Genomic DNA, 18617 nt, shown 5'->3' on the forward strand with positions numbered 1-18617 from the left:
GCAGCAGCTCACTTCACTTGAGCCAGCTCAATAGTTCCTTCAAGCATAAGCAGTGCTCAGCCTGAGAGAGGACTGAACTCTATCCCTCGGCTAAGGACAGAAAATTACACATAACTTGGTACAAGTGATTGGAAACTGGTTCACACCTATAACACAACAGAAATTCAGTGCACTTAAACTGCTTTCAAAACGGCCCAAACCAATTTAAGATAAACCTGGATAGATGTAGTATCAGACTTAGCTGATTTAGGTTAAATTGGTTTATTGAACTTCCCTTCCATTTCCCTTACAGACTCAGGTTAGCGCACAATTCCCCAGCCTCCCAGGAAGCTTTGTGTCTCCCCTGTAAAGTCTCCCCTTGCCAGGTGGGCAGGCTAGCCTTGGCCCAAGCTGTCTGCTCCAGCTGAGGAGGAAGGTGTGCACTAGTGCCGCACAGTTTCTGGCCTGGGCCACTGCAAGCCTGTGGCTGCTTTTCTGAAATCAAAAGTCTGTTCACTTGCTTATTGGTTCAATCTATGCAGTTTAGACTAACCTGTGAAGACTGAAATCAATTCAGCCACGGGCATTTTGATTATCTGTACTGAGCCATGTTTGCAGGGCCACAGAGAAGTGGTGGCCCACCTTGGCAGCCCTAAGTCACAGTGTGTGCTTGGTTCTATGCCCTGTGCTCCTGTTCCAGCAAAGAAAAATCAGGGTCCCCATTTGAGACACAACAATTTTGGCAGGAAAGGTATATGTGATATGCGAATAAATATGGTAAAACCAGACCAGACTACACAATATAAAAGGTATAGAGGGACTGATCCTGCATTAGCTCCTTGAGAGCTGGGCTGGATGGAACCATATCATTTTTCTCTTACTACCAGGATTCTACAATTAATATAAAATGAGAGATACCAGCCAAATGTGCGTCAAAGAAAACATACTCGATGCCTACTGCTCCATGCTAGAACTGATTTTGGTTTTCAGGGTCAAAAGTTTGGTTAAACTTCCTCACCTCCTCTTAGTGCCATAAGAAAAGGCACTATGAAATTTCCATCCCAGCACTGCAGGCTGCAGAAATTCAGAGAGACATCCAAACTTTTAGGGGCAAAATAGGCCTCCAAGTCTTTAAGGTTCACTGCTAAGTTTTCCTCTCACTAAGGATCAAGTTTTCAAGCTGTTAATTGTAGAGATTTCAGTTTCTTCCCCATCCAGACTGGAGGGGAACCAAGCTGTATTTTGCAGTCAGAGAAACTGGGTTTTTCTTCTTGCCGTTTTCAGAAGAATATGCCCTCTTTCCACCCCCATCCCTACTGCCAGTTCCCAAAAAAGCTGTTGCACTAAAATTATGCCACCCAGATGTTTAAGGAAGCCCGATTTCTGTGATTTTGCATCTTTGTGCCATTAGATCACTGCTTCTCAAACTTTTATACTCCAGGCATCCCACAGAAAATGCCAGCTCTTAGTTTTCACATATTTTTTTACTACAAAAAAATAATAAAGCAGTGTTCCTGTTGCAAAGAACTCAGGCAGACCACAGCAGGTCAGAATGTTTTTACACTATGAAGTCCTATTTGAAACCGCTGGATTTATCTTGTGAATCATATCTGCACACAAAGCAATACTAACATTGTGTAGCACCCCATGGAACCCTTGAAGGATCTTGAGGCATCCCGGGGTGCTGCACCACCCTGATTGAGATTTACTGCACTAGATGGTATCTAGTCTAGTGCTTAGACTGTATCTTTACAGATGAAGAACTAAGATATAAATGAGGCAGTTTTCAACTCTAGTTTCTTTGTTCAAATCTGGCCTCACAACCAAAAATCATTGTCTCCAGCAGCCCTTTAGTAACCTCTGCATGACCTCAGCCCAACTCCTAATGAACAAATGTCTATGTCACATGAGCTACCACAGTTTCAAAAGAAATATGAAGGACTGACTGAGCATCTTGCAGGTTATTATTGTCAGGCAATGCCATATACAGCTTGTGCATGTGACACTCTACAACACAGAGATAGGCATGAGCCTCTTAAATAGAGGAGCATACACATTCAAAAACTAAGCCTCCCCTGAAAAATTTGCCTTCTATAGACAAGTCACAGCCAGTCAGGACTGGCTGGCTGGGGAAAGTTAAAGATGGAGCCAAGAAACACAGATGAAGTGAAAAATTACAGATCAGAACTGAAAGACAAAAAAAAAAATCTTAGATAAGCCTTGAGAAAATAAAGTGGAATAATCTCATCCCTTCCTCTCTACTGAACAGAAAATGGGCAAAAACCCCAAGTACTTCTCAATAAATTTGGTAGGCAGTGATTCAACTGGGATTTGAAATTAAAACATGCTGGGGACTAACATCTCCCCACCCCGCCTTCTCCCCCAACCTTTTCAGTGAAAGGGAGAGGGGAAAAATGCATCTTCCAACCCAGAAGAGCTCTCTCTAAACCTGATATTTTCATGAAAGCCCTTTTGGTGCTGATTTGTTTTCCTTGCGATTATTTTTCCCAGAGAGTCTAGTTGCTCTTTCTGTTATTTTTATGAAATGATATTCAGCCTAAGAGGAGAGGAAGTGAAATTAGAGGCACTGCTCCCTCAGCATGTGGGGCGAAATGCAAGTCCCTTCACACTGGAGCTGAGAATCCTCCAGACAGAGATATAGAGGAGAATTTTCCTAGAGCCCTTTGCTCCTGACACAGGGGCAATCAATTCACAATCTCCTTGGGGCAGAAGAGAGAACTCTATTTTCTCTTGTTTTCTAGGACCAAGATTATCAAACAAGCCAACCTAGGGAGGAAACCAAGGGAGAAATAATTGAAAAATTCACAAGTATAACTAATGATTTCATTATGAAATTAATACATTAAAACTTACCTCCATCCCAAAGTGCTTTCTTAATGTTTAATATATATAACTGAAAATACATACACATGCCCAAGAACAACATTGCAGCTGCTCTGGGGTGCAACACAAGAACTTTGTAATAGTGCCTAGCCATTCTAGACAGCTGATCAGCATCGTATCTAGCTGAAGCTGCAGGGGAAAATCAGGTAAATGGAATGTAGTTACCCATGCTGGAATTTGGCCAAGAGACCAAGATCAACATCTATTTTCTTCCAAAATGTGCTGTGGGGGCCTTTAATTAGTTGCACATGATCAGGGCAACAGACAGTACCATGCGTTTGAAACAGTTTAGCCAACATCTTTACCTTCCCCCACAAAAACTGGGTACACCAAGAAGCACACCACATATGCAACAATAAAAAAAAAACCAGTATCCTCTCCTCTATCTTTTCCACTCCATCTCCATCAGCAATAAGGTCCACTGAGAAAGCAGCCAGTTCCCCCACCCTCAGAAAGCAGCTCCCTGCTGCCCTCTACAGTCACAAGCAAGACAAGCCCATTCCCCACTGAAAGCCAAGGGCTTCTGAACTGACTTGCACCAGGTGTTGCTATACTGAAAGCCGTGAGTCAAAGTAGCATTAAGCCAGCATTACTTTTAATGGGAATAATGCTGCTTATGGGTGGTCATGGAGGCATTGTCCCAGCTTGTTGTATAGGGCAGCATCTGAGCCATGTGACAATTTGTTCCCAGGAATAGCATAAGGCCCCAGCAATAGGTCACCCCCCATATATGCCCACCCCATTAACCTGATGAAAACACCCCACAGGTACATAACATATGCCCTGCAAAGGTGAGAGGGGAGGCAGAGAGGAAGTGTTCAACTGATTTTCCAGTTTAAAATCCAAACACATTTTTCTTAACTCCAGTCAAAGAGGGAGCAAACAGACCTCTGCTAAGGATCACGTTTTGGAAATGTTTAACCTCCTTTATCAGGGAAAAGGAAAATGCCCTGGAGAATATAGAGAACAGCACGCAGGGCTTGAGCTGTGCAATATGAAACAGAGGATGAAAGCCTTGCAGAGGGAGACTGAAAGCGCCTTCCCAGGGGCCCCGTTTTTCTAGAGGCCTGACATTCAGTGTAATCTGGTACATTCCAACCTCCTCCCCGCGAAATTGCTCTTCAGAGATTTTTTTTTATGATCCCCACTGATACAAATCATAGTGAGCTGGTATGATTTAGCTGTACCCAAAGAAGGGTTGACTGCTGCTAGAGAACAGGCAACCAGCCCCAAACCTCCCTTCAATCTGGCAGTGAAATTAGACAAGGGTTTTTTGGAAACTCCCTTCAGCCTGCCACTGGAGCCTAGAATGAGAAAGGGAAATACATCAACACATGCAAACTCCTCAGGGCATGCAAGGTCATGTGCGTGCAAACACACCCTATAACTCTTAGGTAGGGCTAGAACCCATTCAGGTTCTATGTATTAAAATATCTAAAATAGCATAGTTCTATGTTCTGAGCTTCCAGAAACTTTGGGTTATTTTCCTGATTTTGCCATGGGCTTTCAGGGTAACTTTGTCCAAGTTTCTTCCTCTCTGTATCCCTACTACTAGGTCAAGTAGGAATATAATGATATTTCCCTGTTTGGTGAAGTGCTTTGATATTTACTGATAAAAAAATACTCTAAGACCTCATTATTTTTAACTATGTTCTATCACTTTTAAAACATTTCTTAGTGTCAATATGTGGAAGCTACTCATAGGATCAGAACTCACAAGTGTGAGCTCTCAGCACCCTGCTGTGCCAACCCTCCTCTCCCCCCCGGCCCCGCAATGCTTAGATTTCTCTACAGAAATCATAGAAGTTAGAAGTAGCAGAGAAAGTACCCAACCCACCTCTCCTGGCCCTATGGCCTCTGCAGAGTTTCATAGTTTCATAGTTTCTAGGGTCGGAAGGGACCTGGGCAGATCATCTAGTCCGCCCCCCTGCCATGGCAGGAGGCAGAAAGCAGGTCAGGAGGGCACCTTGAACACTAACTGGCTCAGAGAGTCATACGCTTTTGCATATGACAACTTTGTCAGATGCTATGAATGGAATAGCAGAGTCCTATTTAGGGGTACTAACTAGAAGAGAATTAAAATATCAAGGTCTCAACAGAAACTACAAATTCTTATCTCATTATTTGGGCTAGCTTTTATAACCCCTATGGGAGTGAATTGCCTTGTCTCTATTGACCTACTCAGCCTACCTTTGTCTCTCAGCAGCACCCTGTCCCCCATCCTTCATATTTTTATTCCTTTAAGTTGAACCACTCGACTGGAGGAAATCGCTCTGTCTGTCTGACTGGTTATGTACAAGTTTATGCTTTTAGAGCTCAAAACTATAGTGATTTTCCTTCCAGACCATTACCACAGACAGACAAAAAGATTAACTCCAGTTATTCAGTGGCTAATGTATACATCACACAAGAAAATATTCAGATTTAGTATGTGTTACAGAATAGAAAATCCAGGGTGGAATCTACTCTGTAGCTCAGTAGTTCTCAATCTCATTAGACTCAGAGCACTCTTCATTAGGCGTAAGTCACCCTAGAAAATTCCAGTCCTTAGTTTTCACCAATTTTTGACTACAGAAAAATTATAGAGCAATTCTTCTGTTCCAAAAAGCTCAGAAAGACTACAACAGGTCAGAATATTTTTGACATAATGGACTCCTCTGGGTTTATCATGTAAATCATGTTTGTAAACCTAACAGTGACTTCTTCCCTACAATTACACAGATTGTCTTAAAGTTTCAGATGACAGGATTTTTTGTCACTGCCCAAGAAACGATTCCTATGCCTGAGAAATCTCACTATCAGCATTACCTTCCCTTTTCTTTACACACAGCATCATTTCCCCTCTTCATTTTATCTGCTTTCTATTTTGTTAGTTTAGATAGGAGAATGGCCTATTTGGATAGGCAAAAAAAAAAAAAGGAATCAGGAAACCTGAGTTCTCTTTTGCTGACCAGCTGAGTAACCCCAGGCAAATCACTTCTCTCCATACCTCAGTTTCCCCTTCTGTAAGATGGAGTTGGTTATGCTGACCTCCTAAGGCAGGGGTGCTCAACCCCCAGCCCACAAGCCAGATCCAGCCCCAAGCACCAGGTCATACAGCACATGGGACTCCCCATGGGTCTGATTCCAGTGAATGGGGGCCAGGCAGGGACAGCACAGGGCCCCAGTTCCAGCATGTGCTGGTTGAGGGGCTCCAGGCCCCAATCCGGACATGCAAGGGCAATACAGAGCTCCAGGTTCTGATTTTATGGGATCAGGCAGGGGCAGTGCAGGGCCCTGATCCCAGTACAGGGGGCCTGATCACAGTAAATGGGGGTGCTGCAGGGCTCCGACCCCCTGATCCCTGTACACAGAGCTGGGTCAGGGCAGTGCAGGGCCTGATTCCAGCACATTAAGTCAGACAACTAGGGCTTCAGGGCCTGATCCCAGTGCACAGGGCCAGGTATAGGTGGCACAGAGCTCCAATTCGCATGAGGGGATGGCATGGGGTTTCAGGCCCCAACCCCAGCATGTGGGGCCAGGTGGGGCCGTGCAGGTCCCCAAGGCCTAATCCTGGCATGCAGCGGTAGTGCAGGGCTCAATCCTGGCATGTGGAGCCCAACCCAGCCCTCAGACCAGCTCTGTGCCACTCATCTGGCCCACAGACTCAAATGGTTGTGGTGTCACTGCCCTTGGAAAAGCACTTTGAGGTCCATGGAAGGAAAAAAGGGCTACACAAGAGCTAGGCAATGCTACTGCTTCCCTTTGAACCCCTACCCTAAATGACTCTCCTCTTTCCTCCACAGTTTCAATGCTGTAAAGCCCCAGGGCCTAACCCTCATCATCCCTTCCCATAGTTATTTAACTCTTTTAGTCTTCCCTTTGTAGATAGATACTAGAAAACTCTGTCACTGGTGGCCTTTAAGAGCAGGTCAGGCAAAACATCTGCTAGGGATGGTTTTGGGACAGTTAATCCCACCTTAGGACAAGGGAATGGATTAATGGTCTCTCAAGAGCTCTCCCAGTCCCATTTTCTATGGTTTTATGCCTCTAATGAATTAGCCCTTCCAACCAAAGAAGCATCTTGTTGCCTTACGCTGAACTTTCTCAGTCTTATCTTTATGACTGTAGTATTTAAGTTGCCTGGACTGAAGACTATATTTTACATGTGGTTGCTGCAGTATTAAATAAACAGAGAATTTACTACTAATTATTCTTCCATGTATGCAAACCAAACTCACACTGGCCTCTTGCACAGAATAATGCTTTGCTTCAGATACCCTGATAGAAGGCCATCTATAGGTGCCCTCCAGTATCTCCTACCACAGAAACCACCACATTTTAAAAGCAGGGTGCAGATGTAGCTAGGTAGGCCATGCATGTTCATATAGAGTTAAATAACCATGGATATTTGGAAGCCAACTGCATCTGTGGTTTCCTTATATTATTAATATTCTACAGAGGATAAAGAGAGAGGAAACTGCCATAACTAACTGAAAAATCATATCTAATTTCCTCTCTACTCTTGTCCCTAAGTTGTTTTCAGCATCATAACTGTTCTCTCTCCTATCACATGCTTGCAATTTAGATTATTTCCTTAAACAGAGCAGCTGCATATTTCCTAGTTACAATTCATTTTACCAACTTTTTTTCTGATATCCCTCCATTTTTTAAAAATTTTGCTAGGATTCATACCACCTCATTACAAATATTTCCTAAATTAAAAGCTATGAATCAAAGTAAAGCTGAAGAAGAGCATCAATCTTTGGATTCATTTCTCTTTTTTTATTTAAAACTCCAACAGACTTGTAGGTTGTCTTTGTCTATAAACAGGCTAGTTTTCCCGTCTATTCTTCATGAGGACTAAGGTGATGGCCAGTCTCTTACAACACTTAACCAAAGCGGAGTTCAAATTTCCCAGCAAAATGTATCCACTAGAGGGCAGTAAAAACCCAGAAAAGAAAACCCACAGCTGGAGGACTGCAACAGTCAACACAATAATAAAAAACCCTTTTTTAACATCTGATGACTCTGAAATATTGTCATCAACCTGCCACTGTTGTCTGCCACAATACCTCTTAAGTCCTCTTTTGTTTCCCAGAACTTGTGCTGTTGCTATGACCCCTTCCTGGTCACTAAGCATAACCATGATGTTGCAACAGCATAGAAGGACCATATTTTCTCACGTACAACATGGCACAGAATATAATATGTGCAGTTGCTCACTGTTCTGCTTCCTGCAAGTGCAGTGCAGGTTTTACTTTAACTCCCAATTGGCAGAAATTGTTCTTACCATATTTCTCATATATAATGCACATTAACATTTTCAGCAGCTGGTTTTGGTGGAAAAAATGTGTGTTATCTATGAGAAAGTGGCATTTCCAGCAGACAACAGGAAAACCTGAAGTTCTTCCTATTCTAAACCAAGTCAACATTAATCATTTGGCCAATATCCAACAGCCCAGGCCTTAAGAGAAGGTAGTCTACATGACACAACAATATCCCATTAGAAAGATCCAGTCACTTGGGACATGTAAAGGCAGACTACCCAAAATACTAGAGAGAGGTAGTTAGCCATATTAGTCTGAAGTCAGGGAGGAAGTAGGGTACCTTACAGACTAACTAAATTAGTACCTTATACACTAACTAACCTTATAGACTAACTAAATTGCACCTTATACACTAACTAAATTAGAGACATATAGCATACATTTTCATAAGCAGTGGACTTACAAAAGCATATGCTATACAGCTCTGATTTCATTAGTCTATAAGGTGCACATCTATCTTGCGCTCTACCAAAATACTAGCAACTGTAAACATGCATTGTCCCCAGTGACATGGACTAGGTGGTAATGGTGATGATGATGATTTATATTAGTTCCAACAGCATTTGGGACACTGCACCTTGGCACTGTACAAACACATAAATGATATTTCATGCCCTGAAGAGAGAACCAGGCAAAACAGATATGCCAGACGGAGAAAGAGATACACAGATTAGAAGCGACTTACCCAAGGCCATACCAAAAGTCAACAGCAGAGCTTTAGAAGAGAACCCAGAGCTCTCAAGTTCCAGTCCAGCATCCCAGCCATAGATTGTGCTGCCCTTTGTAACACAGATTCTCCATCTTTAGCTTCTACAGTTGTATCCATCCTGAACATATCTTCTGTGATGGAGGTAAAGGCCCTATAAGGCTAAATGCATCCAGGAGGAAAAGGGAAGAGTTATCTTTCTGTAGAAACGAGGCAAGAAAATTTGCACCCAGAATTACTAATCACTAGAGGAATCAAGCAGAATTAATCCCAGAAAATCTCTGGACCACTCAGCAGGTGGTGCTGCAGATCTGAATCAGATAAACAGGTTGAAGCAAACACCATAGCACCAATTAACTGTGATCTACGCAACCATCATTTCTGTGAAGCTTAAGGCCTCCGTGCTGCAGCTCTCCAAACACAACAGGTGAAATGATTCGTGATGTAACATTGCACCAGCTCTTCCTATTCACCAGGGGACCTTTCCAAAGCCTTCTGCATTGTCACTCCTGGGAGTCTCACAGGGGAAAGAGCAGCAGGTGGAAAGGTTAGTTAGATTTGCTAAAAGTGGTGACTGGTATTTTTGTTACTGCTCTACTCAAATCCAATCCAATTAAATTTTACAACTCTGGGAGCATATTTGCCAGTGTTCAAAGGGCTTCTGTCCAAGTCAGCTGGCACAGAATATTACCCTCCAGGATTCTATTTTTAATTGATCAAGCTCCAGTTGCTTGCTCAATACTGCACAGAGATATGAGCAAGCTCAGATTGTTTTCCAGCTTCCAGCATGGCCCCAGTATGGTGACTCAGCGCTTAACTGGGACCTTCAAAGTACATTCTCTGCATTCAGGGAGATTTGCTGGTAGAAGGCTCCAAGCTGCTCTCCTTTGCAGCCCCCACCCTCATATAGGTTCAGGTCCAATAGCACAGCTAAAACAGGCAAGGGTTGGATCAGGCATACCAAGACATAGGCCATATTGGAAGGCAGGGTGGCTCCGTAGGGAGCCACAGCTAAATTAGAACACTCCTAGACTTGCTCTGTTTTTGCCACTCCAGCTTCCTACAAAATCCCTATGAAGCCCAAAAGGTGGCTGGAAGCCACTTTTATCTGAGTCCTCCTATTCTTTGGCTGTATTAAACTCAGCTTCGCCTCAGCTCACAGCTGAAGTCAGTCTCTTTTCTCAAGGACATTAACAGTCCAGAACTAATAAACCAAAGAGGTCAGATGAAGAAACAGCATGTCAGACTCATACTTTCCCTTGAGTTTTAGTGGGTAGATTAATCTGAAAGACTATGCAGGAGGTATGGGATCTTACAGCAACGTAAAATGCAGGATAAAAGATGCAAACATTCAGAAATTCTGTTCAGCTCTTTTTCAAGAATCATGGTATGTAAAGACATGCAGACCATTAGAGTGTCCACTCTACTCTTCCAGGGCTGTGACAAAATCATTTCCTGCCTTGTATTTCCCCCAGTTGTGTTAAGTTTTGTTTTAAACAGCCCAAGGACTGGCACTTCTACTTTTTCTTGGATGAATGTTCTGCAGCTTTACAATTTTCGCCACACTTAAGCTTCCTCCCAGCCTGAGACTCATCCTTGTTCTAATGCCACTTTTCCGGGTTCTATCTGCTTGGATCCTCTCTCTCAAATCTTCCCCCTCCTTTGGGGATCTCCCTCCCTTTTCTCTCCAAATAGATCCCAATGTTTAGTGTGTACAAATGGCACAAAGCTGTAACACCAGGGACAAAACTGCTATGACAAGTCATCACTATGATAAACACTGGCAACAGGGAAATTAAATCCCCAATGCAACTTCCTAGGCAGCAAGAGGGAAGAGCATTTTCCTTATTTTCATTTTAGAAAACCCCCACAAAGGTATACAAGTGCATGCTACAGCAGGAGTGGCCTCTCGGCATCAGCCAAACACTTCACATCTTTATCCTTTAGGTTGCATACCAACCCAAGCAGCCAAGGACCTACCTATTAGAGAGACTGCTTCTGTGCTCATATCAGACCACACAGATGTAGGCAAAGGCAAAGGCATAGATGTGGTTAGAGTCTCTTTGTTAGGAAGATGGGGCTGTTTGCAAGGTGTTCTTCGTTAGTGCTCCGTGTCTTTGGAATTTGTTCCTTTCCCTGATCTGTACAGTAGTTTGCTAAACTACAGGACTGCAAGGTCTGACTTTTTTACCTGGTTCATGAGCACTGGGAAATTAATGGGAGTACAAAAAAAGGAGAGAACTCCAGTGGGATTATTGATCTTTGGCAGTGTTTTAGGGATGCGGAGCAGTCTCCTGGATAGAGCACTCAGGACATGAGTTCTGCCACTGACCTATACGGGCAAGTTACTTCACTACTCTCTGCTTCTCTATCTGCAAAATGGAAATGATACCAGCCTCTACCATAGCGATCTGAGGTATTCCAACAAATAACAGTCAAGGAACTAGCTTATCTAACTCTCACAATCATCTCTTTGTTGATCAAGAGCAATTAAGGAGGTCTGTTTCTTAAAAAAAAAACAAAAACAAAAACATGGATAGGCTGTATACAGTATTAAGTAGCTACTTTTAATTCTGGGTTAATGTAACATCAAAATAAAGCAAGGTCTGGAGAAATGAAATGCTCACTCTGCATAAGTAAAACCCAGGAGACAAAAGAGCCCAGGAGACAAGTTTCTCAGGCTGGTGCCTTGTAAAGGCTAAATAGGATAGAGGGGAAAAAAAGCCACTACAAAAAATAGGACCATGCTGGCTGTAAGTCCTGATAAAAATCAGTCAGTTGGGATTTGCCTTCCCCAAATGAGGGTCCTCTCCCCTTGCCACTCCTTCTCCCTTGCCAGGTGGAGGAAGGCAATCTTTTGCTTCTGTGCACTGAGACTTTCCCCGATTCTCCTTCCCGCTGACCCCTACAGTCCTCCAGAAGTGTGAGGCACTGATGAGTCTCTGATCTCCCATCACATCTGGGAAGCTTTCTCCGCAGACTTCCCGGAGAGCCCAAAGCCGGCGAAGAGCCCTGCTCCCCGGGCCAGGCTGGTGGTGGGGAGAGCCCTGCAAGGCAGGAGAGGGTTAAGCCTGGAGGTGCTGCTCAGATCACGGTACCTGCCAGGGGGAGGGAGCTAACGGGGCGAGGGGAAGGGACAGGGGCAGAGAGTTTCCTCGAGTCTCCTCCAAAGGGGCGCGGAGGGAGCGAGCCCACGGCAGCAGCAGGTGAAAGCCGGGGAAGGGGCGGGTGCAGCCGGCCAGCCGCACATCTGAATGGGAGTTGCCAGGCGGATCCAGGGATGGGGGGGTCGTAGGAGCCGGGAGCCCAGATTATAAGAGGACCGAGCCCCTTTCCCCAGCCCTCCCTCCCCCCTATTGCAGGCACCGAGGGGGAAGGAAGAGAGGCACCGGCTGAAGATGCAGCTGACTCGGTGCTGCTTCGTCTTCCTCATCCAGGGAAGCATCCATCTGCTGGTGAGTGACCGGCGGGCCGGAGCCAGAACCCGGGCCCGGCGGGGTGGGGAGGCGAGAGGAGGGCGGCTGGTTTAAAGTGCACCGATGATCCCTTAAGAATCGTCCCGTCCCCCCCCAATAAATAAAAGAGCCGCCCCAAACTTCTGGGATGTTGCAGCTGTGCGGTGGCAGGGAGAGGACTGCCGGGAGCGAAGGAGGGAGGAGGACACAGCTCCCGCTCAAGTCTTGGGGCTTAGAGGACTCCTCTCCCCCGCTCCGATCGCCCGGCAAATGCCCCCGGGCTCCCCCCAGCTGCAAGCGGCCGCGGGAGGTGGCCCCTAGCCGGAGCAAGCCGAGGAGGGAGGGGATCAGGGAGGGCTGCGGCTGAACTGACCTTGGCCGGGATCCCCCTGTGCCCAGCGAGCCTTTAAAGCCAAGCAAATGGAGAAGGTCCGAAATCACCACGGAAATACTGCTCCCCCCCACCCCAGGGTGAGGGGACCCCCTCCAGCTGTTCTCCAAGCCCGCTGTGCCCCCCGTGGCTGCACAGCCCTCGCCTGCCCTTTCACCCCCATGCCACACAGTCCCCAAGGCAGGTGTGAGCTAGTGCCTGTGCCCCCAGTGCCAGGGGGCCACAGGGACCCTGTCTCAGAACTGCAGGCAGATCTCGCAGCAGAGGCGGCGGCGGCAAGGGGCACCAGCCCTGGCGGAGGTATGGGTCTTGCTGCGCAAGGGCTGGGCATTTGCTTCTGCCATCACTTGGCACAGCTGTCCCCTCTTCCATCTATCCCTGTGCCCCACCATAGTGGCTCCAGCACAGAAAAGTGAGCAGGTAGGGGCTGGTCAGTGAGTAATGTTAGGTCATCCCTCAGCATGGGGGCAAGGCCCTGAGGCTAGTATTTTTATTGCAGCTTATGTTCCGTCATTAGAGATACTTCCAGTTGACCCCTACAATCCCCTTCTTCCTTCTGCTTCCCCACTTTCTTAACCTTTGAATAGAGGTCCCTGCGGTAGGAGTTGCTCTACCCCAAGCAGTTCACCTGACATTTCCAAAAGGTGCAAGGACTGGACTGCACTATTAATGAAGGCATAGGAACTCCCAGTCTCCCCCTAGGGAAAACCAGTAGTTCAGTGCAGAATGAAAGGAGGATGGTAGAGAGGGGAAGGAGCAAGCGAGAGAGAGAATGGGTTTTGTGGAAGGCGATTCCAAGCATGAAGAGAAGATTGAGAGAAAAGAAAGGTGTACGAGTGGAAAGGAAAAGAATGAGAAAGAGGAAAAGATGGGACAAGTGATGACATCTCTAGAGAAGTAGAAAGGCAGTGGAGAGTAAGAATGGGTAGAAGGAGAAGGAATCTACCTCTCATTCTCTCCCATTGTTCTCTTCAGGTGATCTGTGGCCAAGATGATCTAGGGGAGGATTCAGAACAAGGTGAACCTGATGCTCAAGACAGATCCCAAGTGCAGAAGAAGGGACTTCGGCAAGAGCTGCCCCAATTAGCTCAAGCCTTATTTCAGAACTCTACTCTCCTGGAGCTGGTCTCAAGTTCACAGAAATTCTGGGAAATGCTGGACAATGTATCTGAGCTAGACTGGGATCCACATGCTAGAGGACGCAGGGACTCTGTGACAAATACAGGCAAGTTTAAGAAAATTTTTGGCTGGGGTGATTTTTATTCCAATATCAAGACAGTGAAGCTAAACCTCTTGATTACTGGGAAAGTTGTTGATCATGGCAATGGCACAGTCAATGTCTTCTTCCGGCACAACTCCACTGGGCAGGGAAATATCTCCGTCAGCCTTGTCCCTCCAACCAAAGCAGTGGAATTTGACCTTGAGCAGCAGATCTTCATCGAGGCCAAAGAATCCAAGGTCTTCAACTGCCGAGTGGAATATGAAAAAGTGGATCGTGCCAAGAAAACCACACTCTGTACCTATGACCCTTCCAAAACTTGCTACTATGAGCACACCCAGAGTCATGTCTCCTGGGTCTGCTCTAAGCCCTTCAAGGTCATCTGCATCTACATCACCTTTTACAGCATAGACTACAGGCTAGTGCAGAAGGTGTGTCCTGACTATAACTACCATAGTGATGTACCTTATTACCCCTCTGGATGATAAACTTTTTCCATCTCAGGGATGGCCCAGAGACTATTGTTCTGTGGGGAATGTTTTGCAAGCAGAATTGGAGTACAGGGTTCTCTAGAAACCAGAGTTCTGATGCAAACAGAAGGAAGAGTACCTATTCTCCCTAAAAGCCTGAGTGTTAGGGAAAGGAGTCATAGATTGAGGGTACTGGCATTTCTAAACCTGACCCAGATCCATGGTCTTTAGAGACTAACATATGGGGACAGAGCCCGGATCTAGGCTACAGATAAATAGAACATGGAACACAACTGGGATTCAGGTTTCTCAGTACAAGAATACTTGCCTGGATCTAGGTCATATTGTCACGAAACGGAAGTCTGGATATTGGGTAAAGAGGTCAAGAGAAGTATGTTGACAGACAAGGAAGAGGAAAAAAGAAAACACTGTGGCCCAGATCAAGAGCAAGAGATCTCTATGAAGATAAGGATATTAATGGACAAAGTGCAGGGGACTTGTAATAGTTCATTAAAGATGGCTGTAAGACATCATTGGCCAATAATCAATATACTCTACAGAAGTATGAGCTGGAGTTGAGTATGGGGTCTCACATGTCTAATACAGATTTGGGTGCAGGTATGTCCAGAGACTAAGCATTAAGGGCTCAGAAATGCAAACATGTTGGAGGGTCCTCTGACTCAGTGGGCAGCAAAGGGAAAAGGGATATTAGATTGTTATTGATGTTGTCAAGTCAAGGTGAAATAACAGCTCTTCTCACCACAAGGTTTTCAGGGACTCTCGGCCACTCTGAGCATCTGGAGATTTTGCTGAATCTCAGAACTATGGATTTACAGATAAAGAAACTCTGGTCAAATCTGTCAAATATGCTGACGCAGTATATGATTCATGCCTTCCCTTCATTTCACAACTATACCCCTTATCACTCCTGTTCTCTCCCTCCCATATGCGTCCTGTACCTTCTGCTCTCTGTCATGTCAGTATCCCCCATTCTTCCTGTTCATTCCTCTCTCTGTAGCTGATCTTTTTCTACTCAGCATTCAGGTCCATTTCTTCTTCTTAGCCCAAAATACTCTGTAGTTTCTGTATTTCTTTGGTGAAAAGGGGGCGTGCGCGTGTATGTGTGTGTATAAAGTAAAGCTCTGACTGTATTATTTAAATTTTACTTTAAAAAAAAAAAAAAAAAGCTGTCCTTGAAATGGAGAATAAAGTTTCCCCAGTGCTATGAAGGAAAGTCAGGTGGTTGGGGGTTTTTTTTGGGTGGTTTTTTTTTTTTTTTTAATTAAAAAAAACCTCATCTCTGCAATGTCTTTTCTCTGGTTAAAGAAAAAAACAACCTTGGTAGATAACAAATAAGGTACAAAATTCATGCCCTCTCAACCCTACAACATGCCTACTCTGTTCTATTCAGATTCTTCAGCTACACTCACTCACACTATAATTTAAGCCACAGATCTACTTTTTTATGAAGACTGGGACTTGAACTGCCGAACTTTAAAGCCAGGTGGGTTGCTGTTTCTCTGCAGAGGGGTGCATTTTGAATTACGAATTTAGCATTCCTAACCTCAGATATCTTTCTTTTCATGTATGTTAGAACAGGCTCTTACTTTGTCTGCCCATGCACTCAGTCATTCTTTTAAAGAGGTAAAACTTGTCCTCACCCCCAGAAGCCTATCTTTACTTCTTGAAGATTTCACAGCTGCCCAGCATTGTGTTGGGTTACAAGACTTCATCCCATCCAAGTTCTAAGCAATACTCATATGTAGGTTAGTTATGCATTAAAATTAAATGACACTTAAGGCAGGTTTTGTAATCGGGTACATTGGGGTTTTTGTTTAGACAAGTTCAGTGTTTTGAAAAGATCTCTCAGTTCATGTTGAACAAGGATTATCCCCCACCCCTTGCCCTCACCCCCAAGGTTTCAGCTTCCTTTAAAAAGAAATACGTTAAACACTTTTCTCCCACCACAACCAAACAAAAATAAAAGCAAAACCGTAAGAAGTTGTTCATTTGGAGAATTAAATGGCAATTTTAAGAGCCAGATGAACAAACAACTAGGCTATAAAGGAAACAGCATTTAGAAAGTGATATGGCAGGCCAGTGGTTACTAGGAGACCAGCACTGTCCATTATTGTCGATTGGAAGGAGAGGATTCTAACTAGCCAAGCAACATAAGACACTTCGAAGAGAGAATTTCACTAAGCTAAAGGGCAAACAATAGAAAAGATGTAAGCTAAATACAGGTTCCATTATCTACCTGGCTCGCCCCGCTTTGTTACAACTAGATCTGTTCATGATCCTTTGTAACAAATTTATTCAACAAAATTTCACCATCTGTTCACCAAAGTTTCTAAGAATAGATTGAGGTTTATTCTGAATTTATTTAGCTCTGTTTTGCAATTATTTACTCTTGGGCTTACGATACAAACTAAGTTATATAAGGGAGATAACTACACAATATTGTTTCTACTTCCTGACTAGACGAGTTCAACTCTTGTGATTGGAACTCTGATGTAAATACATGTAGAGGAAGCAAATTTCAATTATTATTAACAGTGGAAAGCAATGTGAAATGCAGGACATACAGCAAGGGGAATTAAAAAAAAATCATAAGACTATTTACAGGACGTTTTTGTAAGGGACTATCCAATCTCAGTTTATAAAACACAGAATACTACCATCTAGAATAACGCAATTCAGTGCCAGCTGATGTTTATGTCCAAGGAAGAAAACAGCCTTGATTGCAACTGCTAGTTGCCACGATGATGAACTGTACCAGTAAGTATCCGTGAATTTTCTCCCTAGTTCATTAATAAATTTTCTCCCTTCCCCACAAAAAAAATTCTAATTTAAATTTAATGATACTCAAAGCTCTGCATCGCTAACCCATGCTTTTGCACATTCAGAAACCCAGCCTCTGTGAATGTTTTACTGTTAACATAACTTTTACAGCTGCCCATGCTATGGGGTCTCCAGGGGAAAACAAAACCAGCCAATCTGTGTAACCCAGAAGCAGCAAAAAAGAAAGTCAAGAACACCCGCCCACCCCCCCAAAAAAAACAAACAAAAAACTACTGGGAAACAAGTCAAATTTAGTTATGGAATTCAAAAGCAACACCTGTCTCCAAGTAAAAGCAATTAGATGGAATCAGAAATTTGAGATGGAGATCATCATCAACATCCAGTCCTCTGATCTATTCCCCTGTCATTGCTTTCATTCTGTCCAGTTTCAGCTGGCTTTCACAATTCCCCTTGTAAGGCAACAGGTCTTATAGTCAGGCTATTTCCCCTCTCTTCATAGCCAGTCTAAATGATTATTTGTTAATTTAATCCCTTTTCTCCTAATTATTTCTCAGAGTAACAGCCTAAAAGTAGACTCCAAACTGATCTCCTTCACTGGTTGTTCAGATCCTATACCCAAATGATTCTCTCCCCTTTGTTGTTGTCATCTGGTCAAGTGCACTTAGCTTCTTCCTTTTTCTCTCAAGTCAGCTTATTCCACAGATCATATCCAAAAAACAGCAGCAACAGAACACTTGTAGCATTAAAAGAATTATTTGTCCGCCTCAACTGTATATACCGGTAGTACTTTACCCCTTTAGCAGTCTAATTGATTTCAGTGGGACTGGTCACAAAGATGCTTCTTAGCATGAGGATGGCAGACTCCAACCCCTAAAGAAGATATAGAATATCTTGAAACCTCAAGTAGAGTATTGCAAGACAGTTTTAGTGAAACCTTTCGTATGATATCAACATTCTCAAAATATTACAGCCAGACATTCAGATTTTGAATGAGATGGAAGTTTATGAATAAACAGCTTTGTTACAAATTAATAAGTAACAAAGTTTATTGCCACAAGCATTACAATTAACATGACAATGTCTTTTTATAACACTAAAGTTAAAAGAGTTGCCAATTTTTAAGATATTTATCAGAAGTTTTACAATATCTTCTCTCTCAGCCCTGGCTGCTGCAGTAATTTGATTCTATGAGAATCTTAGCTTTCAGTTAAAAAAGGAAAAAGATAACAGTACCCTCATGGTTGCAAAGAACAGTTTGAACACACGCCCTGAAAAGACTCTGACACCAACATTCAAAGGAGCTGCCCAAATTTATGTTTAAAAGTCTAATGATTTTTAAACTAATCTGACTTTTTGTAGAGGGGGTACAATTCACGACTTCT

The 18617-nt window shown here is 43.9% G+C and overlaps 1 protein-coding gene and 1 long non-coding RNA gene across 3 annotated transcripts in view; one reads left to right on the top strand and one right to left on the bottom strand.

Annotated features, from left to right (window-relative positions):
• LOC106722180 overlaps positions 1–8980 on the bottom strand; it is a 66026-nt gene extending 57046 nt beyond the window's left edge. The window contains exon 1 of the long non-coding RNA XR_001358006.1: positions 8878–8980. This is a non-coding gene — a long non-coding RNA (uncharacterized LOC106722180). The remainder of the gene's footprint in view (positions 1–8877) is intronic.
• Positions 8981–11961: 2981 nt separating this feature from the next.
• NXPH3 (neurexophilin 3) lies at positions 11962–16344 on the top strand. 2 transcript variants are annotated; one of them, XM_006023310.2, is made up of 3 exons: positions 11962–12104; positions 12261–12353; positions 13720–16344. In XM_006023310.2, exons 2-3 carry the CDS (start codon positions 12297–12299, stop codon positions 14446–14448), a joined length of 786 nt encoding a protein of 261 aa, XP_006023372.1. In that variant the 5' UTR covers positions 11962–12104; positions 12261–12296; the 3' UTR covers positions 14449–16344. The 2 variants fall into 2 exon arrangements, with proteins under 2 accessions (XP_006023372.1, XP_006023371.1); XM_006023309.2 differs by having other exon boundaries at positions 11962–12353.
• The last annotated feature ends 2273 nt before the right edge of the window (positions 16345–18617 follow it).

This window comes from Alligator sinensis, unplaced genomic scaffold (assembly GCF_000455745.1).
Source record: "Alligator sinensis unplaced genomic scaffold, ASM45574v1 scaffold520_1, whole genome shotgun sequence".
In the NCBI taxonomy this organism is placed as follows: domain Eukaryota; kingdom Metazoa; phylum Chordata; order Crocodylia; family Alligatoridae; genus Alligator; species Alligator sinensis.

What these genes read in the sequence shown, in the direction of transcription:
- NXPH3 (XM_006023309.2), top strand. Translation starts at nt 12,297, where the DNA reads ATGCAGCTGACTCGGTGCTGCTTCGTCTTCCTCATCCAGGGAAGCATC. An exon ending in AGGGAAGCATCCATCTGCTG is followed by an intron (nt 12,354 to 13,719) that starts GTGAGTGACCGG and finishes TGTTCTCTTCAG; the next exon opens with GTGATCTGTGGCCAAGATGA.